General features: G+C 47.4%; 1 protein-coding gene and 1 non-coding gene across 2 annotated transcripts; both read right to left on the reverse strand.

Annotated features, from left to right (window-relative positions):
• Positions 1-202: 202 nt before the first annotated feature.
• On the reverse strand, positions 203-3,440 carry kcna1b (potassium voltage-gated channel, shaker-related subfamily, member 1b). The gene is made up of 2 exons (XM_028394421.1): positions 2,975-3,440; positions 203-2,766 (listed from the first exon to the last, which is right to left on the reverse strand). The coding sequence occupies exon 2, from the start codon at positions 2,626-2,628 to the stop codon at positions 1,138-1,140; it is 1,491 nt and encodes a 496-aa protein (XP_028250222.1). The 5' UTR covers positions 2,629-2,766; positions 2,975-3,440; the 3' UTR covers positions 203-1,137.
• A 20,821-nt stretch (positions 3,441-24,261) lies between these two features.
• LOC114432751 (U1 spliceosomal RNA) lies at positions 24,262-24,425 on the reverse strand. Its single transcript, XR_003670315.1, has one exon. It is a non-coding gene; the product is annotated as a U1 spliceosomal RNA (small nuclear RNA).
• Between the last annotated feature and the right edge of the window lie 252 nt (positions 24,426-24,677).

The following is a 24,677-nucleotide window of genomic DNA, read 5'->3' on the forward strand; positions in this document are numbered from 1 at the left end:
TACGTAGCTGTGCCTTAGCTGATTAGGTCATAATGCTTTAGTATTGACATGCCATGATCTTCAAAAAGTGTTCCTGTTCCCTTAAACATTCAACACTGAAACAACGGAAAGGATAACACACAGCCAGTGCACTTTTGGTGAAAACAAATGAGAGAAAAAATCCAGGACACAGAGAAAACTGTCAAATGAGGTAACATCTTGTGCATGCTGACAGAAGAGAGACGGTCTCCACATGCTTGTCTGTAAAGGAGTGTTGCATGGCGGCGGCAGGGAAGCTCCTTCCTGTTTGTGTCCCTGATGCGCCGCAGACACACACAGCCGGCCTGTAATCCACTCACAATGTGCTTCTTCACAGAGTTCTTAAAATCTCAGTTAGGCTTGTTTTTTGTTTTGTTGTTGTTCCTGAAGGACGGCAGCTGTCGGCGCCATTTTGGATAAATGTAAAGTAGTAAACTGTGCCTGAAGTTACAAACAGTAAAATCAACTGCTTCTGTGTCGTTTCTATGACTCTCCTCATGTAAAGTGCACAAACACTGCGAACCTGCTCACTCACCCAGAAACATTAAAATAAGTCTAACACAGCAGTTCATCTTTAACTACAGTTCCCAGAATGCCACAGGCCCTTCCTGTTTACATGCTGTTTGTTCTTCTTCTCTCAGGACTTCTAAAAGGAACAGAATAATCTGAAAAAATCCAAATTAATCTCTGACTAACGGCAACTAAAGGAGGTTAGAGGGTTCCATCCATCCCCTGCTGCTTGTCCATAACATCCGAACAAAAACTGTCAAAAATTAAACACACACAGACTGAAACGCTGACATTTTCATCTCCAGCTCTCAAACAACTACATTTCCCAGCATGCCCATCTCCCCCTGGGCTTCTTTAAAACACTGACACGGTTAGCTTGGATTTGAAGGCACATTTTACTAAATTTAGTGGCTAATTTATGAAAAATGTCGCCGACAGCGGCTCGTCTGCACTATTGCCAAACATGTCTGTTTTTTTTTGTGATGATAACGGAATCATGTGTGCACTGAATCTTCACACGTCTGAATGAGTAAAAGAATAAAATGCACCGATGGAAACAAAGCATCCAGGGTTCTGTACATATTTACAGCGGCTGGCGTCGGCGCCGCCTCACACGTCGGTGAGCAGCTTCCCTTTGTTTACACAGTTCTGGCTCGGCGCTGTGCAATTGGCAGTCCTAAGGTTTGCTTCCCTAAAGTTGTCGATGCTGTTGTTCATGTCCTCGTCTATCTCCATGTACTCCGACTTGCTGACCACAGATGAGCTGCGGCGGCTGGAGTTGGTGTCCGACGCCAGGTTCTGGTTGCTGACGTTGAGCAGCTGAGCCTGCTCCTCGCCCTCCGTCTCCCGGTGGTAGAAGTAGTTGAAGTTGGACACGATGACGGGCACCGGCAGAGCGATGGTCAGCACGCCGGCGATGGCGCACAGCGAGCCCACGATCTTCCCTCCAATGGTCACGGGGTACATGTCCCCATAGCCGACGGTTGTCATGGACACCACGGCCCACCAGAAAGCATCCGGAATGCTGGTGAAGAACGACTCCTTCTCCTCAGCCTCAGCGAAGTACACAGCGCTGGAAAACAAAATAACACCGATAAAGAGGAAGAAGATGAGAAGGCCCAGCTCCCGCATGCTCGCCTTCAGAGTCTGGCCCAGAATCTGGAGCCCTTTGGAGTGTCGAGACAGCTTAAAGATCCGGAACACTCGCACCAGACGGATCACCCTGAGAATGGCCAGTGACGTGGCCTGCTCTCCGCCGCCCTTCCCCGCCGGGCTGCCTTGGTCGTCAGCCAGCTCCGTCCCAAGAGTGATGAAGTATGGGATTATAGCCACAATGTCGATGGAGTTCATCATGTTCTTAAAGAAGGCCGCCTTGCTGGGACAGGCAAAGAACCGGACGATCAGTTCAAAGGAGAACCAGATGATGCAGAGTGTCTCCACCACGAAGAACGGGTCTGTCAGAATGTTGGCCTTGTAGTACATGGTGACGTTGCCCACTGTCTGTATCCGGTCGCTCGGGTCCTCCTTCAGCTCGGGCAATGTTTCCAAACAAAATATGACTATTGAAATAAGAATAACCATGACTGAGACAATGGCGATACCCCGGGCGGGCCCTGAGCTCTCTGGGTGCTCAAACAGGAGCCAGATCTGCCGCTGAAACTCGTTATCGGGCAGGGGGCGCTCCTCCTCCCGGATAAACCCTTCGTCCTCCCGAAACTTCTCCATAGCCTCCGCGCCAAGCTCGTAAAACTTTATCTCCTCTGAGAACATATCCAGCGGCACATTGACGGGCCTCCTCAGCCGCCCGCCTGACTGGTAATAATACAAGATGGCATCAAAACTCGGACGGTTCCGGTCAAAAAAATACTCATTTCGTAGAGGGTCAAAGTAGCGCATCCTCTTCTTGGGGTTCCCGAGCAGTGTCTCCGGGAACTGAGCCAGGGTCTTCAGCTGTGTCTCGAAGCGGAGCCCCGAGATGTTGATGACGACCCGCTCGCAGCAGTCGTGGTCACCGTGGTCATCGTCGGGCGGGTAGGGGTCCTGCGGGTGACCTGGCAGGGTGGAGGTCTCGTCCACGTTTTCTGTGGACACCACGGTCATCCTTCCTGGTGGGCGGGGAGGACGGGAAGAGGAGGCAGCGTTGAGGTGAGGTCAAGTGGGGGGTGGAGAAGCTCCTACTGAGGCCAGAAGCTGTGCAGAGCCTCCCTCTCCATCACCACCATCCTCTTCATCCGTCACCTGCAGGTGGATGAAACAGACGCACCGTGTGAGCAGCAGAAAAACATCCTGCAGCACCTTCGCGCTGCCTCTGCTGGATTTTACCGCATACATCAGTATTCCAAGTTTACTGCGCTGCCTCTGAGCGAGCGCGCGCACACACACATACACACACACACACACACATACTGTACATGTAAAATATCATGAAATGACCGCTGAAACGCACCTGAGCGGAGCCGGACAGCAGCGGAGGACCGTCCTCACTGCGCGCACCCACCGCAGCCTGCGCTTTAATACCGATATCGCCTTACAGTATGTTTGAAATATTAATAGACTATGTTGTCTTGGTCAACATCCGTATCCTCTTGGTGTAGGCTTTCAGCGTCGACCGGAGCAGCCCGCAGGAGGAGGAGGAGGAGGAAGAGGAGGAGGCTTCATGCGGCTCAGCAGCAGAAATCCGGACTGACCGCTCAATGAAACCATGGTGGAGACGGAAGGTGGATCACTGCGCTCCCAGTGTGGAGGACTGGGAGGAACGGGAGGACCGGACACTGCAGCATCAGCAGGACGAGGCTCCCTGTGTGTCTGCTGCGGTTCAACAACGAAAGAGTTTTTTAAAAAAAAGAAGAAGAAACGCAGAGGCGTTAAAGAGGCTGCGGGTCCGCCGGAGAGATAATGCGCTCCCGGTAATTTGGAAGCATATTGCAGGATTTCATGAGGAGGGAAAAAAAGAAGAGTGAAGGAGGGAGGGAGGGGTGAGAGAGAGAGAGAGAGAGAGAGAGGATAGGAGAGGAGGGGGTTTCGACGCAATGCAGACAGACTGTACAGCGGCGCTGTACAGTCTGTCTGAGTGTCACTGATGGAGAACATTATGTAAGCTGCTGCAGGTACCGAACACGGCCCGCTTCACTGGTTCGCCGCGGCCAGGCCCGCGTGTGCGTGTAAATACCACGGCGTTGCCATGGTAACAGGCAGAAAGCAGCATCGGCCGAACGATCAATAGTGATGATGATAAACTTTCACACAAACAACAAAGTCAACGTTATTTACAGGAAGCATCAACATCCTCTGTGTGGAGGCTGGGAACCAACATAGAGGTCTGAATATATAGCAAACATATGACTGACAGAGTAACACACAACATGTTCCCCACACCTTAGAGACAGTGTCCACATTCTGGACAGACGGAGGAGTCACAGAAGCATCTATGTGGAGAGGAGGCCCGGACACAGCTTCAGGTCCTTAACTGACCATTAACCACCAACAGGGAACTTAGTCATGTGAGTCCCACACAAGATCCACCCACAGAGGTCCTGAACACATAAAAACCCAGATCCCCCAGCAGAACAGCAGCAGGACTGAAGAAGCCCGTTATCACACCTTATCCTTATCATGCAGCCTTTCTTACATATGTATGTTGAGATTTTTACTCATCCCGTCTGTCAGAAAACATCCTCCTCCCATAAAATGTGTCTTAATCACAGCTCTCTGAATTTAACCTCCACATGATGGATGAGAAACAGATCTGTGCTCCATTAAACTCGCAGCATCGTCTGAGATACAGTAAAACTGTGGAGCTGCTCTGATGCTTCATTTGACTTTATCTGACTCAGTGCTCTGTTAGTGAGGTCAGCAGAGTCTAAGCTGCTCTGTGTGACTTTAGACTCTGAGATGAAACATGAGGAGGATTCATCAGCAGTGTACCTCACAGGGGAGCTAATAAGCTTTAAAGTGGAAGTGAGCAGAGCGCCTTCTTCAATGTGAGTTCAGCCTCAGATCATCTGAACTTCCAGGAAGCTGCAGTTCCCCCAGTGTCCACTTGGAGCTGCTTGTAAAAGAGTCGGTGCACACAGACCTTCATGGTGAAATATTACTTTACAGCAGCTGGTCTGAACTGACCAATCAGCATCCATTAGCAGACTGCTGGGGTTTGGTGGTAACCTGAGAAATTATTGTAAAAGACTTTGTACAAATAAACTGGATAAAATTGTTTAATGTCTAAGCCCTAAAATACATTTACTGAAGCTGAATATTTATAGAATTAAAGAGTGTTTCAGCACATGTGACCTGTTTCAGCCTGCAGTGAACTGTGAAGTCTACTTCCTGTTAGCACCTGAGCTTTGGCTCTAGTAGCTAAAATCAGCTAAATTCAGAATACGGTCGTTGTGGTCTGTGGTTAACACAGGCTCAGCAGGTTTTTATTCAACCACTGATATGAGTTCAAAACAACATGCTGACAACTTATGTAACTAACGAGAGAGTTTTATTCCAAAACATAAAGTCCAAATCCAGAAGGTACAAACATCAGATCCAAAGAAATAACACCAACCAGACAAAGAAACAGAAGAACCAGAGAAACCCACATGGAGGAACCACGGGGTGGCAGCACGGGATGACAACTTAATCACACACAGGACCTGAATGCATGAGGGAGAACAAGACACAGGTGAAACACATGAGGGCAGGCCAGGCAATCAACAAGGAGGGAAACTCACACAGATACACAAGGAACTAGACTTTCAAAATAAAACAGGAAACAACTAAAATATAAACTTACACAAATAACCAGGAAAGCCAAAGACTCTAATGAAAACAACACAACCAGAGCAGGGGTCATGACAACCACACACACACACACAGTAAATTCCACTGATGAATGTCACTTCAAGACTGGACTACTGCAACTCTTTATTGTCAGGATGTCCACATTACTCCATCAACAGTCTGCAGCTGATCCAGAACGCAGCAGCTAGAGTTCTGACAGGAAGCAGCCAAAGGGATCATATCTCTCCTGTTCTAGCGTCTCTTCACTGGCTCCCAGTGGACTCAAGAATACACTTCAAGATCCTTCTTCTAACCTACAAGGCTTTTCATGGACTTGCTCCATTGTATCTGCAGGACCTGATTGTACCATATGTTCCTAATAGGACACTCAGATCTCTGAGTGCAGGTTTACTTGTAGTTCCTAGGATTCATAGAAGTAGAATGGGAGGACGAGCTTTCAGCTATCAGGCACCGCTATTATGGAACCAGTTACCAATCTGGGTCCGAGAGGCAGACACTGCCTCCACCTTTAAGACTAGACTTAAAACTTTTATGTTTAGTAAGGCGTACAGTTAGCCTTAGACCAAGTGTGTAGCACAGCTATGCTGCTCTAGGCCTACATTGTCGGGGGGCACAAACATGATCCACTGAGTAGTTTCCCTCTCACCCTCTAACCTCTCCTTTTCTCTCCTTAGTCTGGCTCACACTGGTCTCAAGACCTGGATGCTGACCTGCAGTCCGGCCCGTGAAGTCTCTCTTGCTCTACGTTGTCGGGTGGCACAAACACGATCCTCTGAGCACCCTCTGACCTCTCCTCCACTCTCCTTAGTCTGGATCATACTGGGTAATATCGTCTCATAATCTGTGTTTACTGTCTTCCTTGTAGTTCTGTGCCTCGCTCTCGCTCTCTCTCTTTGCAGGTCTCAAGACCTGCACGCTGACCTGCAGTCTGGTCCCTGATCTCTCCTGTGCTTATCGACTTCACTAGCCCCTGCTGCTCATCCTTGCTATCAAATTACTATTCCTACTTATGGACTAACGATATATATAGATATCTATTACAATATAATCACTGTTTCATCTTGCTGTCATGTTTGCTCTGTACTGTATCATGTTTGTATCATGTTTGCTCCTCTCTCTCTCTCTCTCTCTCTCCTTCATCCTCTCTCTCCTCTCTCTCTCTCTCTCCTCTCTCTCTCTCCTTCATCCTCTCTCTCTCTCTCTCTCTCCCTCATCCTCTCTGACTAGCAGCAGGACTGGTTCCCCCTTAAGTTGACGGGTCCTGCTCAAGGTTTCTTCCTCTTAAAGGGAGTTTTTCCTTGCCACAGTGCTCTTAGGGGGGTTCCTGTGAAGCGCTTTGAGACAATGACTGATTGTAATATGCGCTATATAAATAAAACTGAATTGAATTGAATTGAATGTTTACTGTCTGAACAAAGGCTACATGCTATTAAGCGGCTAAATGCTAACAAGTGGCTAAATGGTTTGTACTGTAGAAGAGGTCAGAGCGGTGAACCTGATGGTGCTGATGGTGTAGTCATGTGTTAGCTGCTGTTACTGTAGTTAGCTTAGCATTAGCTTTTAGCTTTTAGTGATCATATTCAGGCTTCAAACATCAGTGGAGTTTATTAGTGAAGAGGATCCTGCTGAACTACACCTAAGAGGGTCAATAACTGTATTGATTTACTGCTATAATTCAAAAGGCAGTGGAGGACTCTAATTGGCTGTTTGTCGAACACAGGAGATGCTAACTTGCTAAGAGTTGTTGTGTAGGTTCTGTTGGTTTAAACATGGCGGCACATCCATGACCCAACTCCCCAGAGACAGACTTCAGCACTACGGACAGCTCCACAGACATTCTTCTTCTTTGGTGTTGTCAAAGCTGTCGTTCATACTACAAGCATATAGCCTGCAAACACACACACGCTGCTGCGTGGCTGTAGCAGATTGGAGTGTGCCGGAGGCAGCAGGAGTGAAAGCCCAGCAGACGGACGCAGCAGAGGGCAGGAAGCAGCAGGATCAGCTGGCTGAAGAGCTGGACTCAGTCCCAGCCAGCCTCACAGCAGAGACACAGGCAGGAGAGGAGGCAGTGCGCCTCCTATTTAGCTCTGAGCTCAGGGACACAGAAAGCTTCACAGAAAACTGTTTCCATTTCACCTGATTTATTTCAGGATGAAACTAAAAATATTCATTTGCATCGTCCTGAGTCGCACATTGAAACTCAGTGTTCAGTGTTTATTGTGTGATTATTGTGTGTACATCTTTGAGCACACAGCGTGATGAAGAGTGTGTGACCACCGTGTGGAATGTACAGTATGTCCTTGTACCAGGATGAAGGTTGCGCTGAACTATATCTGTTAGTTTGTCACTGTAACTGTCCGACAGCTGGCCCACTTTCTGCCGCGCGGCTGCAAATTCCTGAAAAACTAAATTTAAATCAGTGGAAAACTGAACGACCTCCTCCTGAGCCTGAAGGAGACACACACACACAGGGGATGGCTCTGCTTGCTCAGGCGTGTGCAGCCAATCTGCACACATGGCAGCGACTTCTCATGAGCTTCAATCCATATGTTGTTGTGACCTCTGACCTCAGAGCTTTAATGATTCTAATCCACCTCACCAACATCAACAATGAGTTCCATAAAGGGACACACTGATGTGAGCTGAGCTGCATGATGGGAAATGTATTTTAACAGCATCTATGAGGCACAAAAGATGACCTCCACACTTCTTCATCTGTGTACGCAGCCAGGATCAGCTCTCAGCCGTACATGTCTGATGTCCGTGCAGTGTGTTTCTGTGCGCTGTAAACACTGACTTCAGCTAACCAAAATGTCCCAGCATGCCTTGAGACTGCAGAGGGATTAATGCAGCTGGAGGACACCTGCTGGCACACACTCTGCTGGAAGCATGAAGACCTGATGAGGAGGGCGCCCTGAGAACATGAGGCTGAAGCAGGCGTTTAGCTGAACACACACACGTATTCACACGTTGACGCCGGTGCACAGATGCAGCTCAGATGACTTTGTCCATGTGGCGCTGCCGGACTGTTTTATCTGGTGTCAGATGATGCAGAGGCTGCTGCTGCTGCTATAACAGGCCGGTGTCAGATTACAGCTGCTGAAACTGAAGAGCAGGCCGTGCCTCAAGTGGAAATTTTATTGTGCACTTGAACTTTGTAGAGCGCTCCTCCATCTGCTGCTGATGGAGGCTAAGCTCCTGAAGGCCCCACTTTCCTCTACTGGGAAGCAGAGATGGGTGAGGATGGGTGAGGATTAGGTGTTTAATTAGCTCCAGGATATTACTGCATTTTAAAGGCAGCTTGTTAGTGACAGTTCCAGAGCAGCAGAGATCTGCTGGCGTCACCTCGGCGGCTGGTTGGACTCATGCAGGAGGTGGAGGTCTGAGCTGCAGCATGTTGATGAGGCTTTAGCTGCTTTCTGTGTTTCACTGTGATAAAGACTCAAACTGCTGCTCCCAGTAACGCTGTGCTGCATTAAGGCTGGGTGTGAGTGGCCAAGCTGCACTCTGGTGTACTCTGGTCTTCATGCAGTGAGGGAAGGTGGGGGGGGCTGCCTCTGATTCATGCTGGTTCTGATTCATCCCACGTGGCAACACGCAGCCCTGTCATCTCCCACCTCGTGCTCGTGCCTGAATCAGGGGCAACGTACTCATTAAGTCTTCCTCTTCTCCACGGTGCTCTTCATCGCTCTCTCTCCCTCCCTCCCTCCATCCTCCCCCTCTCCTCTCCACAGCCATCACCTCGTCCTACATCCCTTTTATCTGCTCACTCTCGGCTCAGCGTACCTCTCAGAGGAAACCTCCAGAGACAGAGGGGAGAGTGGAGATGGTAAAACATCAGATGTAAGCACATGAAATATTAATCTGATAAACACGCTGGTTAAGAACAAGGAGCTGTGTGAGCGTTAGCAGCAGCGGCTAAAGCTAACTGTCATAGTGAGGTCATATATCAATGACAGCAACATGATCGATAAGGGATCAGGGATTAACTATGACCTGTCCGATTCATCACTGTTCTGATATTCTGAGGGTTCTGTGGGTCTGCTAATGCTAACAGCTCACTGAGCCTGTATGTCAGTGTTTAATATTCATCCTCAGCTGACAGCCAGGCACAAACTCTTCACTCCTCAATGGCGAGTATCCACAACAGTCAATCAAGATGGCAGCAGCTGAGCCTTATGAAGGTGGGAGAAGGGGCTTTGATACATCCTGACCACGCTGAAATGATGGAATGAAGTCAGCATTTACCTACGTCTGTTTAGGTAAAATGGATTTGCCCCTTTAAACAACATGTAAACATATTGTTTCATCTCTCCAAGACCTCTCCAAGACTCTGAGGCGTGCAGCTCGGATCACAGCTGACCCTCCTCACCCCGGGGTGAGCCGCTCCCTTCAGGCAGCAGGTTACGGTCCCTCTGCACCAGGTAAACTCATATTTCAGCTTACAGCCTTATTTAGTTAAGATGACTGTCCAGATTTACTCTTCGATAGTCTCCCCTCTGGATGGGTTGTCGGAACAAGCACGGCGGATACAACTCGTAGTTTCCACACTCTTTATTTCACACGCACACACACTACATAAACTGTGAGCTGGACGAACTTCCAACTGAACATTTAGTAACCTTTAGCTGAACTATTAGTTACGTTAGTTTGTTAGGTGACGTTAGTGGTTAGTTAGGTTAGTTAGGTTATAAAACCGACGCTTCGTGCCGGCTCCAACAGGCAATCAGAAAATATAAACAAACCGTTGCTATGGTTGCACTTTTAAGCAACAACGTTGCTATGGCTACACTACAAACATTGTTGCCATAGCTGCACCACAACTGCACTTACTCCGCAGTTGCATCATTCATGTATACGTCTAACAGTCATGAACATCTATTACAGTCAAACACACTTTCTTTAACTTCCTACACTTACATCAGGAAATAAAGTTTCTACTGGAAAATCCTACACCTCCCACTTGGCCTACTGATCTCTAGATCCAAGTAGGCCACTATAGCATGTCGGGTTAGTGATGTTAAATTTCACCCCATACTTATGCACTCATATTTATATGGAGGTGCTACAGCTTAACATCTATCTAAGAAATCAAAGTGGTTTTAACATCAATTAACAACACAAATTGTTCTTCTTGACGTTCTGGGATCCAAAACCGGAACACAGCCTGGTGGGGAAGTCTTTTCTTGCTCCTCCACTGGTAGCAAAACCACCAGCCTCCTAACATCCCTGTGAAGGATGGTGAAGGGGCAACTCTCAATGTCCTGGCTTCTCCTGGATTGTCCACTGGAAACCGGACAGCTTTGGCATGTCCTCACCTTCACATCTCGTACCACCCCTTTTATATCGGGGAAGGCTTCCACCACCCGACCCAGCCTGAACTGACCCCTCCGTGCGTTCTGGTCAGCTAACCATACTAGGTCCCCCGCTGCTACGTTCCGGTCTGGTGCGTGCCATTTTTGACGGATGAAGAGGCCTGGACCTGCTAGCTGACTCCACCGCTTCCAGAATTTATCAACCTCGATCTGGATCGCTCTCAGTCGCACGGTAGGGTAAGTTGGATACTCAAACCCTTTGGTGTCCCCACTAGGCCCTGCACGGCCAAGCAGAAGGGAGTTAGGGGTGATGACTTCCACGGTTTCATCTTGTACTTGGGCCCTGGCACCAATTGGTCTCTCATTTGACAGGTTAGCAGCCAAGTACAGGAGGGTCTGGAACTCGAAGAACTGTACCCGCGACGCCTTCGTGGTTAGTTTCATGGGCCTCCCGTGTAAGAAGGGTGCTGACCCACGCGTTGTAGGGAAGTAGGGGTACTCCAACCCTCTCCTGGGTAACAGCTTGAACCCTGCCATAGCATCTTAGAAGCCCTGAAGCTTCATCCCTGCTAACAACGAGTCTATCCAGTGTCGTCACAGGAAACGTTACACCTTCCTGGGCTGCCAGGCACAAGTCTTGGAATGCAGACTCAAGTTCTTCCACTGTCGGTACTACCTCCCACTTTGACGGTACGGAGGCTCTCCCAATACAGGCCAACCACTTCTTCACAGCTCTGCGGACATAACCTACTACTACACAGAGTTTAACTAGAGAACTGAACCTCGATGGGTCTACCTGATCTACAAGACCAGCTCCCCACAGCGTCTCTATCTTTCTTTTTCCAGCTGAGATTTTCCCATCTCCTGAGAACTCAGAAGCTCCGTTACCACTATCAATACCCGCCGTAGCTTTGCCACCAGGATCCCAGGTTTCTTTAGTAAGCTTGCCTGCTTCCTGGAAAGCTCTCCTGATGAGAATCACCTCTTTCTGCTTCACGGGTGTGGCAAGACCGAGTGGGTCGTACAGCCCTGCGATCTGGCTCAGTAGGACCCGACGTGTCAGGGGATTTGGTGTCTTTACCTCCACCTCTTCTTCGGTAAGATCAATCTCCGTTCTCATTTTTTTCTTCCTTCTGGAGAAGTTAATGGATACCATCACAAAGAGTTCATCCTCTTGCACCAGGTAACCAACCCCAAGGGCTTTGTTGTCTTCTTCCTTTAGTTGGTTAGGTAACAGCATAGTCACTGGTTTGAATTCAGTCCCATCCTGCCTCCCACTTTGACCAGATCGGACCCAGGGTTTGAGGTAGAAGCCTCCTGTTTTCAGTATGTCCTCCACTCCCTCTAGGATCTTATTAAGGCACAGTGGGTCATTATGGGATGTGAGGAGGTCATCGACATAAGAGTCTTCTTCAATGACCCTCCTTTCTTCCTTCATGTGGGAGAACTGGGGTAATTTCACGGTCTCACGCATGGCTACCTGTGCAATGCATCCCGCCGGTTTGTCACCCATGTTCACCCTCACAATAGCATAGTCCTCAATCTAATCCTCAGGTGAGTCTCTCCACAAGAATCGATGCACATGGACCTCTTGCTCCTCCAACCATACCAAGTTATACATCTTTGTGATGTCCCCAATGGCTGCGTGCACACCCTCGCGGAATCTTAAAAGTACTGCTCTGATGGGATTAAGGACGTCTGGGCCTTTAAGTAAAATGCCGTTCATGCTAACCGCACCAAACTCCTGACTGCTGTTCCATACGAGACGTGCTGGCGTAGTCACTGAGTGTGGATTAGGTGCAATTAGATGGCTCACCCACCACGCAGGTCCTTTCCAACTATCCATCACGTTCTTGGTGAGTTTGATGGCGGCCCCTCTCGCCACCATCTCGTGGACTTGTTTCTTGTAGGCTTCTTTCCACAGGGGGTCTTTCATGAGCCGTTTCTCTGTCCTTAGAAACGTTGCTTCCACAGCCCTCCGGTTGTTGGGAAGAGAAGCTGGGTCTTCTTTCCAAGGATACTTAGCATCCCAGTGAGGTTGGTTGCTGTGGGTGTCTCTCTCTTTGAAGGTCAGGCCCGCCCTTATTATCTCCAGCTCCTTTTCGTCAGCTAGGGACATCTCCTTTCCTCCTGGTGGGCATTTTCCACAACGACATCCTCCACAGATGGGAACACAGGCAGCTCCAATGCTGTCCCATTTTAACCACTCAAGGACCTCCTTACTGCACACTGCGATTCTATGAACCTCCACTGAGTTTCCTTGCTTCTTGTGGTTTCCCATTTTTCTCACACAGTGTTCCTCCACTTTGACAGCGACTGCCCTCATGGAGTGTGCGAAGTGCGTCTTCGCGCGTTGTGTGGTCACCTCCACTCCTTCAAAGAGGTCAGGATGCACGCCACTCACTGTCTTGCCTAAAGGACCATCCCACAGCACCAGGTCACCGGTTCTTCGCAAGCTTTGTGGAGCTAGGCGGCCTTCTCTTGCACTGATTAGTAGATCAATCTTCTCTGGGCGAGTCAGTTCTCCTGGTTTAACTTCAGGGAAAAACTGCTCCAGTTGTCCAGAGGTCACCACGTGATCCACTTTAGCAATGTCTTCCAACCCATAGCAGATCATCTCGTGGAACTTTAAGGTTCTTCGTGGGGTCCACACCTTTATCGTCACAAGATATCTTTTTGTTTTAACCCGCACCTTCATTTTGCCCACACCATACACAACAAGTGCGATTGTCTCGCCAACCAGTCCAAGCCTTTCTGCAGCATGATGTGTGATATAATTGGTGTCAGAGGCTAGATCAACCAAAGCTCCAAGGCTGTCCCCTCTCTTTGTCGTGACAGGTACGAGCATCATGAGGACTGGATGCTCCCTTAAACCACTCCGTTCTATCCGGCCTTTGCCAGAACATGCTCTTGACATTGCCTTGTTTGTGCAGGCTCTTCGGACAGCTTCCAACTGGTGGGGAGTCAATCCTAACTCGGCAAACACAGCCTCTTGTTCCTTTGTTGGACCACGAGGTCCTCTTTTTTCCTCTATTTTGGTTTCCCTCTCAGTGGTCTCCTTCCTTTTCGATGCTTTAGGACAGAGGAAATAGTGGTGATCTGCCAGAGTGTCACCTATGTTGCACTCCTCCTTCCGGCAGAGAAACCTAGGAGTGCAGATGTCGTCACTCTTGTGAACGTCCAGGCATTTTACACAAGCTTTTGCCCTTTCCACATGTGACCTTTTCTCTGACAGATTGGCCTTCCTGAAGGTTTTGCAGGGAAACAATTTACCTCCATGTTCCTTATCACCACACACAGAACATGGCACCTGCTTAGGGTTTCTTTTTGTTTCACATGCTGTTGTCTTAGTGAACGACTTCTTGACTTTTTTTCGTTCGGTCTCTCAGGAGCATTGGGAGACCATGGCTTGCTGGGTAGTAACTGCTCCAGCCTCACAAGTAACGACTTTTGGTCCCTTAAGAACAGCAAGAGTCCGTTGAAACGGTTCCCTGGGTGAACCTGGTTGACAGGGTTACCTGCATACATGAGCCACTCTCTTTTCATGGTGTCAGGAAGCTTGCTTTCCAAAGAACGAATCACTAACTGGTTATGTATGACATCTTCACACCCCAGATCTGTGAGGTCCAGTACTGCCCGCTCCACTGCTAGGATTAACTCTAGCGTCTCTCGTGGCTGGTGATTCTTTACAGCCGGGTGGGACTGTAGCTCCAACATGATCTCTTCAGCCGTTTGCGCTCTGTCACCATAACGGTCTTCCAGCTCTCTGAATATCTCATTTGCATCTCTACAACGCAACAGTCTAAGTTCGCGTTTTACTTCATCACCCACACTGTCTAGCAAATGAAGCTTCTTACAATCCAGTGACCCTGTAGGTTCAGCTTGTGCCTGGATACGCTCCCACTCAGCTTTCCAACGCCAATAGTCCCTCCTATCCCCGGAGAACTCTGGTAAACTTATAGGTGTCAACCTTACTTTAGGTCGAGCCCATTGATAGCTGTTGTCTACTCCAGTGTATACCCCCAAGCCACTATGAGGAAAGCTACTCCCTTGTCCCATACTAATATCGACAGGTGGAGCTGTGTGAACACTCGGGAGTTGTGGCGTGCTAGTGCGGGCCGGAGGCTGGGCTAAATCATTGTTAGGCCCACGGCCAGCCTGCTGCGTCTGCCCGGTGGGTTGTGGGGTCTGTTGTGGGAGGCTGAACATGGCAGCTGCAAACCCACCTGGAGGTTGACCGCCAGGGGGCAGGGTTGCAACAGTAGGACAGGTGGAACTGGGTGGCATAGTAGTAGCAGGGGCTACTGGTTGGGTGAAGGCGGTGTTACCAGCAACTGTGATACTGTCGTTAGCTGGCTCGGCATGCCCACTGGCTACGCTGGCACTACTGTTGTCTTCATCATCCCACTTATCCTCCAGTAGCTCCTTTTCCTCTTCCAAGGATAAAAAGAGCATCCATTTGTTCCTCCCATGCGGTCGATAATCTTTCCATGTATACACAGCGCTCCTAAGCTTCTGGAGATTCCTATTCAGTATATAAACTTCTAGATCATGCTTCTTCCACGAGACACTCTGATCTCTCCTGAGCGCCTCAGCCCGATCAAAAGCTACCTTGTACTGCGTCACAAGAGCATCTATGTCTGGCTCTGCATACTTAGACCACAGGATTTCCAAGACTGAGCGCTCGGTTTCCGCAAACTTTCGCTCATTGGCATCTCTCTTCGCCAGGGCATCCTGTGACTCACTGTTGTCATCTGCTGGGTCTATTTGCCCCCGTGCTTCAATGTACTCATTACTAGCATCAAGGAGTTTCTCGTATTCGTCTCTCAGTTTTGTTAATTCACCTGACAAATCAGCTTCACTTAAACGACCAGCACTGACGCTGAGGCGGTTTATTCGTCTTGTAAAGCTCCGTTGTGCGTTAGCACGCTCTTGCTTTAAGCTCTCTAAATCAGGTGCGTTATCCATCATTTTTCCTCCAGACTACTGACTTGTAGCTGAATGGTCTCACTGTTACTGTCCACAGCTTCAGTGTGGGCTAATATCCTTTTGCAGAGTTGAATCACTATGTCACAGTTTATTTTCAGATTAGCTACAGCTCAATAGCAGCCCTTCCGTCTAGCAATCGCCACGTTATGAGCTCCGTAGCTTCCAGTAACCAACACAGCTTTACTCACTACTATGATGATTACTCCGTCTTCCAACGGTCCCGTTAGCTCTTGCCTTCAGCTCTCCCGTTGTAAGACGTAATTGACGGTAGTTTCCTTCCGGGTCTTCGGTCCCGTCTGGTGATCCCCGTCTGTCGCTCTCCGCTCGGGGCTCGTGTCTTCTCTTGCACGGCTCCGACCGCGGTTTTATAACTGTCCAGATTTACTCTTCGATAGTCTCCCCTCTGGATGGGTTGTCGGAACAAGCACGGCGGATACAACTCGTAGTTTCCACACTCTTTATTTCACACGCACACACACTACATAAACTGTGAGCTGGACGAACTTCCAACTGAACATTTAGTAACCTTTAGCTGAACTATTAGTTACGTTAGTTTGTTAGGTGACGTTAGTGGTTAGTTAGGTTAGTTAGGTTATAAAACCGACGCTTCGTGCCGGCTCCAACAGGCAATCAGAAAATATAAACAAACCGTTGCTATGGTTGCACTTTTAAGCAACAACGTTGCTATGGCTACACTACAAACATTGTTGCCATAGCTGCACCACAACTGCACTTACTCCGCAGTTGCATCATTCATGTATACGTCTAACAGTCATGAACATCTATTACACACTTTCTTTAACTTCCTACACTTACATCAGGAAATAAAGTTTCTACTGGAAAATCCTACAATGACCATCCTGATCAGACAGGGTTTGTTACTGGCAGACAACTCTCAGGTAATCTTCGTCGTCTGTTCAACGTCATGTATAATGCTGAGGAGAATAATGAGCCTGAACTTGTGATCTCCCTGGATGCCCACAAAGCTTTCGATAGAATAGAGTATTTCTATCTGTTCACTGCCCTTGAGAAATTTGGATTTGGTCCTAAATTTTGTTTGTGGATTAAGATAATCTACGAGTGCCCCCAGGCTATGGTAAGGACAAACAATATAATATCTGAGGTTTTTCCTCTATTTCGAGGAACGAGGCAAGGTTGCCCTTTGTCACCCATACTCTTTGATATCACCCCTTGCTATAATGCAGAGGAATGCTGCTGGGCTGAGGGGGATACATAGAGGGGCACACAACCATAAGCTTTCTTTATATGCCGATGACTTCCTCCTTTTTGTGTCAAATCCTGTCATGAGCATCCCGGTGGCCCTTGATATTATTGATGATTTTGGGAGAGTATCTGGGTATAAAATCAACCTGGAGAAAAGTGTTCTTTTCCCAGTCAACATGCAGGCGAGGAAATTATCATTCCAGGCTTACCCTTTTACAATATGTAAAGATAAATCTACCTATTTTGGGGGTTAATGTAACAAGTATGTATAAAGACCTATTTACTCATAACTTAGCTAAGCAAAACTGGATATGGAAAGATGGCCTTCTCTCCCCCTATCATTGGCTGGAAGGATAAATTCTGTTCCTCACACAGTTCCTCTTTTTGTTTCAGATAATACCAATTTGTATTCCTAAATCATTCTTTAAAGAATTAAATAAATGTATATTCACCTTTATCTGGAATAAAACATTGCCCCAGATAAGAAGGGAATTCCTGGAGAGACAGGTCTTGTCTGCAGCTCAGCTGGAGAAGGAGTATGGAATTTCCTCAAAGCTCAATTATTTTAGATATTTCCAGGTGCGAGATTTTGTAAAAAAAAAATTCTCCCCATCTCTCCTACTGCCACAGAGTGGGTGGTTAGATGAGCTACTGGACATAGATCCATCTCTTAAAGGGACAGTTTCTTTGCTATATGGAAATATCCAGAAGGTGGCTTCCCCATCTCTTGATAGTATAAAAAGAAAATGGGAGGAGGGTTTAGAGTTGGACATATCAGAAGCTGACTGGAGATGGGCAATAGATTTAATACACACCTCCTCTATATGTATTAGGCATTAATACAATTTAAAGTGGTACACAGACTCCATTTAACAAGAAATAAACTGGCAAGAATTTATCATGGGGCGGATCCATCATGCCCAAGATGTAAACAAGGGCCAGCTAACACAGGCTACATGTTTTGGTCCTGCCCCCAGCTGACAGAGTTCTGGGCGAAAGTTTTTAGGACTCTATCATCCATTTATAGTAAAGACATAAAGCCCAGTCCTCTAACAGCCATTTTTGGTGTGTTGTTGTTGTGTTGTTCAGCTCTGACCGTCTTCACTCAGCAGCAGGTACACTTTTTGCAGCAACCCCCCCCCGCCAATTCATAAACACATGGGATGCTTATATAATGCCTATGCAGTTCCCCCTTCTCTCTCCTGTGTTATTTATCAGCCCCTTTGCATGCAGGGAAAACAGTGTGGCCGATTCATGCAGTGCCCTTCAAGACCGACGCACGGCCCTTGGGGGGCTGCCGGGGCCGACTTCAGGGAGCTATTATTAGAATCACGTCATGGGAGAGCCATCGAGGAGAGAGGGAGGCAAAGTGACAGATGGGGGAGGGGAGGAGATAACGGACACAGAGCAGAGCGATGCTGCTGTAAAAACACTGAAGTCCTGAGCTTCCTGTTGAGCAGCCGTCCGCCACGAGTAAATGATGTTGTTTTCATTTTTAATTGATTATTAATCATGTGGATCTCATTCTCACTCTTTGTCGATAAGCCTGAACCTGGATGCCTCCTGCAGTCTGTAATCTGTCAGCAGGACGCAGGCGGTCCATCAGTCTGCAGGTGTAAATAAAGAAAGGATCAGCTGACCACATCAGTGTCTGAGCTGCACTTTCATCATCGTAACACTGACCTGAATGGGGCATGTTGTCAATGAGGGGATCAATACCAACACTCGGGATGGCAGGAGGCCGACCGCCACAGTGACATACTGGTGCTGGAGGAGGTTCAGCAGGATAAAGAGGGACGGCCCGGCAGGCTGGCGATTAAAGATCCATCAATAAGACAGATACTTTATTTTGGTCAATACAGCTGGTTTGATTCAAAGTGTTGGTGAAGGAGGCAGGTTGACTCGCACGGAGGGAGGAAGCAGCAGGAAGTCAGCAGACATGAATAAATGATGTGTGTGAGACATGAAGGGGTGCAGCGGGGAGGTGGAGCGTCTCCCTGTTTAACATGGCCGACCTCGCTGTGCTCAGGACCAACCAGAGAAATATGAAGTAAACAGATGCAGCCCACTCACTCAGTCCTAACTTTGAGCATTCCCTTGGTCATTGATAACACCTGATCATGGGAGACAGACTGATGAGGCCGACCAGGCTGTACATTTAATATGTGTTTACAATAACAGGGAATAGGACTTAAAAGAGAATGGCCCAGTTATATACTGATGTTGCCTCTCCCACTGTGACCCATACTACACCACAAGAATGCACACTGCCATCTAAAGTAAACACAAACAGAGGATCAAACATCAGAAAATAATTAATACAGAATGGTTAAGTCACTACTCAAAGATCGATCACAATCATACCTGGGCATTTTAAACTCAGTTTGTGGCACCTTAACGTTGGCGCGCTAGCTGGAGCTCACTTGTATCCCTTCAGGTCTTCTGTCTGTACTCAGGCGTGTAGTCACAGCAGCTCCCCTCAGTCCAGAAGCAAGCCGTGTACTGGAGAACACCAGGCCCAAGTCCGTGTGCAGCAAAGATCCAGCTGTGTCTGATCAGCATCACAGACCTGAGTCCTTCTTCATACAGCGTCATTGATGACAGAAAACAAACAAACACTCCGAGCCGGGGCCGTCTTCTCCCTCAGCTAGCTAGGCGCTAGTAAGGATGATCCTCTGACACCCGAGGCTCCGACACATGCGCGGTAGCTCATGAAGCAATTGTTTTGAACCACTGTGCCGAGGCTTGCTTCGGTCATGTGACTAGTGACGTTTGAACAACTTCAGTGACGTTTGATGTAGTTGAGTGCTTCGAACGGCATACAAGTCATGTGATTGGTTCGGGTTGTGTTAAACATTTTAATTGGATTAATCAGGACGTTGGATTAGCCCTAATTATTATGTATCCACTTCAAATGTAACTTTGTATAACAATTTTGTGCAGTGAAACTGAAAGTTTAATGTATTTTATTGTGTCAGCCTGAAACCATTCAACCATGTAGTGTTGTCGAACGAGACTATGCATGGCGATTCAAATCCCAACCAATCCATAAACCAATAACACACACCGCAATTCATTTTATTCACCACTAGATGTCCTACTTGAGCACTGTGTCATTGAAGCCTCGAGCAATGAACCATTTTCTTTAATCATGTGTCGAAGCTTCAACAAAGCCTCGAAAACCCATCACTAGGCGCTAGCTAGTTAGCGCTAGCTAATTAGCACAAGTACATGAGGCCCGAGATTTCTAAGTTTTGAAAATGAGCAGCTCCAAAAAAGCTTACACGCCACTCGGGGAAACAAAAAAAACAGATGACTTATGTACTATAAGAGTATTCCTCAGCGCCACCTGTAGACCGGCTGTTCCCCTACTACCTGGAGTAGTGGGAGAATGGCGCCACAACCTGCATAAAATCAGCTGGCAGACATGTCACCAGTAACATCACGTGACTTCTGAAGAAACATGTAAAGGTAAAAAACACAAAACACTGGTCTGATCGAAGGAATACTCTTATAGTTTAAAAGGTAAAGACCAAATGAATCTTGTTGAAAGATGACTTATGTGCGAGGCCCACCATAGGTCGACTAAAGACTTAACTTAACTCGTATTAGCCTACCCTGCACGGTCCTCCGCTCTCTTCTTCGTCTCTTCTCCCTCTTTTCGTCCCGCCCCCTCTAACATCCGGTAGGTTAGGATACTTGTCTCTCGTTGGCTAATGACAAGTTTACAACGTAGCTACCCAATAGAAACAGAGCAACAACACAGGTGTAGTTCAAGGTCTCTTCCGAACTGTGGGTATTCCAACACTAAGCTAACTAAACATTTCTCCACATTCGTACAGTGAACAATTATTATATTACTATTATTATCAGCATTAGTAACCAGGCCAGCTTCTCAAAATATATTATTGCTGGAAAAACAAACAAATAAACAAATTTAAGAGAGTACTACACAGAAGAAACAGGACCAACTGCACGACTGCTGACGTGTTGGTGCCAACATGGCCGTGTGGTCTGCTCCTATAGGAACTAATGATTGCGTTCCATTAAACCAAGAACCGCCTTCAGGAGAAGCGCTGCTGGGCCTCATTAAACACTGCTGTGCACTCGCCTCGCTGCACTCTAACGTGATGCACTCTGGGAAACAGTTAAAATATAAACGGTCAGCCCACAATGATGTGATGGATCCTGAAGAAGGTCCTGGCTGGGCTCTTGGGGAGCTCCAGGTGCTCCAATAATCAAACCAATGAACGCTGGGGGTCCCAACCTGAGGCTCAGAACCCAAAGAATTACTGTCATCACGTCTCCAGAAATTGTATAAAAATGTCTGTTTTCTTTCTCTGTAAGACTCTTCAAAGGATAACTCTTCAAGATCAGAATGCATTTATGATTTACTAATAAAAGGACGGCTCATGACCACAGAAGTGAGCCGTCCTCTGCTGATACACTCACTGCTGCAAATAACACACACGCACACACAGTACACAGAGGAAGAATCATTAGTTCAGTGTTTATTAATTAAAGCTACATAATTATTGTCCATACATGCAGCTCATGTTTGTGCTTCTAAATGTGCAGCAACCTTCAGGGAATCCCTTCACACTGCATGCCTCGTCCATGTCGTTGTGTGTGTGAGTTATTTTTAGATCACCCGTCTTTCTTGGAGGGGATTCTGCAATCTATTTTTGCTGGGGCTCCTGATGGTCTGCACCATTAAACATCCAGAGGGGGTCGGCCAGCTCACTAAATGAGAAAATGCTGCAGTTTAGCCATCAGTGTGTGACAGCTTAAGTAATTAAAGGCAGTGTGGGATGATAGCTAACAATGCAGTGTGTGCAGCCAGCGCTGCCACACGCTGTGTGTGTGTGTGGGTTTGTGTTTCCTTTCCTCCCCCTCCGGCTCTGCTCACTGATGGTACGACCCAAAATACTATAATAAAATAAAGAAATGCTGTCAGAGGGGAGTCGACCTTGCTTCGCCCTCGAGCCTGCAGAAAAACACACATCAGTGTAAATGTGTTCACAAACATCATTCACAGAAGTGTGAGCAGCACACAGCAGCAGCCACTCATCGCTCTGTGCTCGGATCAGCCTGAGTGTCTCACTGGTGTGCTAACCTTACTGAGGTCTGAGCTGAACCTGCTGCTATCAACCACACTGAGAATGATGGTGCAGGTTTCAACACGCCTGCACGCCGTTCTCACCAGTTGTTGTCTCAGATTAAAGTTCTGCTGTCACATACAGTAATCTGGAGGCCAGGGTGCGCCTGGATGACTGTGAGGCCTGCTCTGCTAACAGACCGGAGATGGCTAACGCTTCGCTGTGCTCTGCCCTCAGCTGATCCTGATCACAGTGATGGTTTAGGTGAAGTAAGCTGTTCATTGGTAGGTCAGGTTGTATCACAAACAAAGATGGCGCCGGAGACCGCGTCAGGATTCAGAGGCTAAATGTTAGCATCGCATGTTCCAGCTGATTTCTGCTTTCTGCTGCTAACATGGCTACAGTTTGTTTAATAGCTAAAGTTAGCATCCATGCTAAACATCAGCATGTTTGTATTGTCACTGTGAACATGTGTACACAGTACAATAAACAGGAGTTAAAGCAGAGAAGGCCCGCCTTCACCTTGAGGACCAGCCGCTCTGTGCACTGAGGAGGACGCTGCCTGTACTGATGCTTCCTGTTATCACTCTCTACGGCAGAGCAGTGAAACCACCTCCACCCATCAATTATTCAACAAAGAGTGGAGCCTAGTTTCACAAACACAAAGGCAGAGGGGTCTGGTCTCCCCGCCGTCGGTCCAGGCACTCAGACAGCCTCTGATCAAATGATGCTGCTGTCAAAAAGTTATGCTAATGAGGCATGATGGGATTTTTAAAGCAGTGACCTGATCTGAGCAGGAAGCAGAATCAGTGCAGCGTGGAGCAGCTCACCTGACGGAGGATTACACCATCATTCTGTGAACGTGTACCAGGAGTACCTGGCTAAATAACACTAGCTAAAAGTACTGTTAGCTGAAGCTAACATCATGAAATTCATGTCATGTTTAGATGCTAACTTTATCAGCTAGCTAAAAGCTCAGGTTGAATTGCTAACATCTCTAAAATGGCCTAACGCTGCATAAATGATGAGCATGTGTAGATTAATGAGGTGTAACTGATAAGTATGTGTCTGTCTGTCAGAGTCAGCACTGCCGCTAACAGCCATGTGCTCAGCGCTGGTTTTTCCGTTTGTTGGCCGTCACAGCAGCTTTGTTCTGTAATGGATCCCTGCAGCTCACGTCATTACTATTGAATGAAGGCAGGACGGCTGGAGGAGCAGAGAGCAGGCTATCTGCTGGATCTACAAGACTTACAAACAGGGGTCAAGGAGTTAGACCGCCATGACTCCACATGATCCTGTTACTATGGAAACCAGAGCTGTCAAATATCTAAACATTTTTGAACAGGAGATAACCTCCTCTCTCTGGACGGCGTACAACAGTGAGGGACCTCTGATCAGGATATGTGGTTCATCCCTCATGTCTGATCAGACCTGGTAACAGGTGCTGCTAAATGTGATAGAAGCTTATAGAGTTAATCACAGTTTATTTATTAAACATAAAGCTCAATAACTTTGATCAACATCATATCATACAAATCATTACATGAAGAAAGAAAAGGCCACATTAACTTTAAAGTCACAACTACAATGACTCTGATGTGCATATACAGAACCTGAAGCCACACACACACACGACACACACACACTGTTCAACTGTCACACGACGACACACAGGACATTATGTATATGTGTCAGAACACTGAGAACACTGAGGGTTCCTTATTATCTCAGAAGCAGGAAAATGCACAGACTCACACAGACACCTTCACATACACACACACACAGTGCTTCAGCAGGTAAAGATCTACAATAACACAGATTTCTTCTTCACAGTCTAAACAGCAGAACAGACAGATGGATTGATGATGTGTTATTGATCTGGTTATTAATCACAACTACACATGTGGTTTTCATACTAAACAGTTAAACTTAATGGATTGCATCAGAGACTCACAGCTGCAACTCCAGTTAGCTCCATGGGTCTGTGTGTGGACACTTCAAGTACTTTGTTACTTTGTGAAAGATGCATAATCATACATATAACTGTTTAGAATCCATCACTGCAGGAAGGATAAGGCTGAGCTGTGGGAACAGAGGAGCTCATCTTTCATCGTTTTACATTTTAAAGTCAGTGTGCATTGGAATGCAGAGACATGTTAGTATGTGATGTTTTCAGTGTTACATGAAGGGGCTGCCCTCAGAGCGGCCATGTTCCTCCAGGAGAGAAAAGACTCGAGCTCATATCTGCAGAATACATGATGATGCTTAAGATTAGGAAACCTTTATTAGTCCCACAATGGGGAAATTGCATAAAATAAAATCAGGGGAGAGCGCGAACGCAGTCCCCCACTACCAGAAATTATGCAGTCGAGATTCCCACATTTGGGGAATCGCAGGGGTCAGCACAACCTAGAGTGCAATGTCTGAGCCTCACCCTGGGTGAACCACCTTCTTGGTCATGGTATCTCCCCTGCCAGGTAAGCTGTGTGTGTTTTTGGTGGGGGGGGGGGGGGGGGGTGTTAGTAAGACAGCAGTATTTGTATGATGGAAACACAACACTAGAAAAGGGCATTTCCTGAAGAAAATGCAAGTTTGAACAGGAGAGGAGAACTCAAAAACCACTCCAACTTTGAGAGCCTGGCGTGCAGAAACGATTTGGAATTAGAAAGTTCTGAATACAAGTTTGATGGAGCAGCATCTAATGAGAGTTTTAAGATCAAAATGGAGTCTGTAGCTT

Source organism: Parambassis ranga, chromosome 2 (assembly GCF_900634625.1).
Source record: "Parambassis ranga chromosome 2, fParRan2.1, whole genome shotgun sequence".
Lineage (NCBI taxonomy): Eukaryota > Metazoa > Chordata > Actinopteri > Ambassidae > Parambassis > Parambassis ranga.

What these genes read in the sequence shown, in the direction of transcription:
- kcna1b (XM_028394421.1), bottom strand. Translation starts at nt 2,628, where the DNA reads ATGACCGTGGTGTCCACAGAAAACGTGGACGAGACCTCCACCCTGCCA.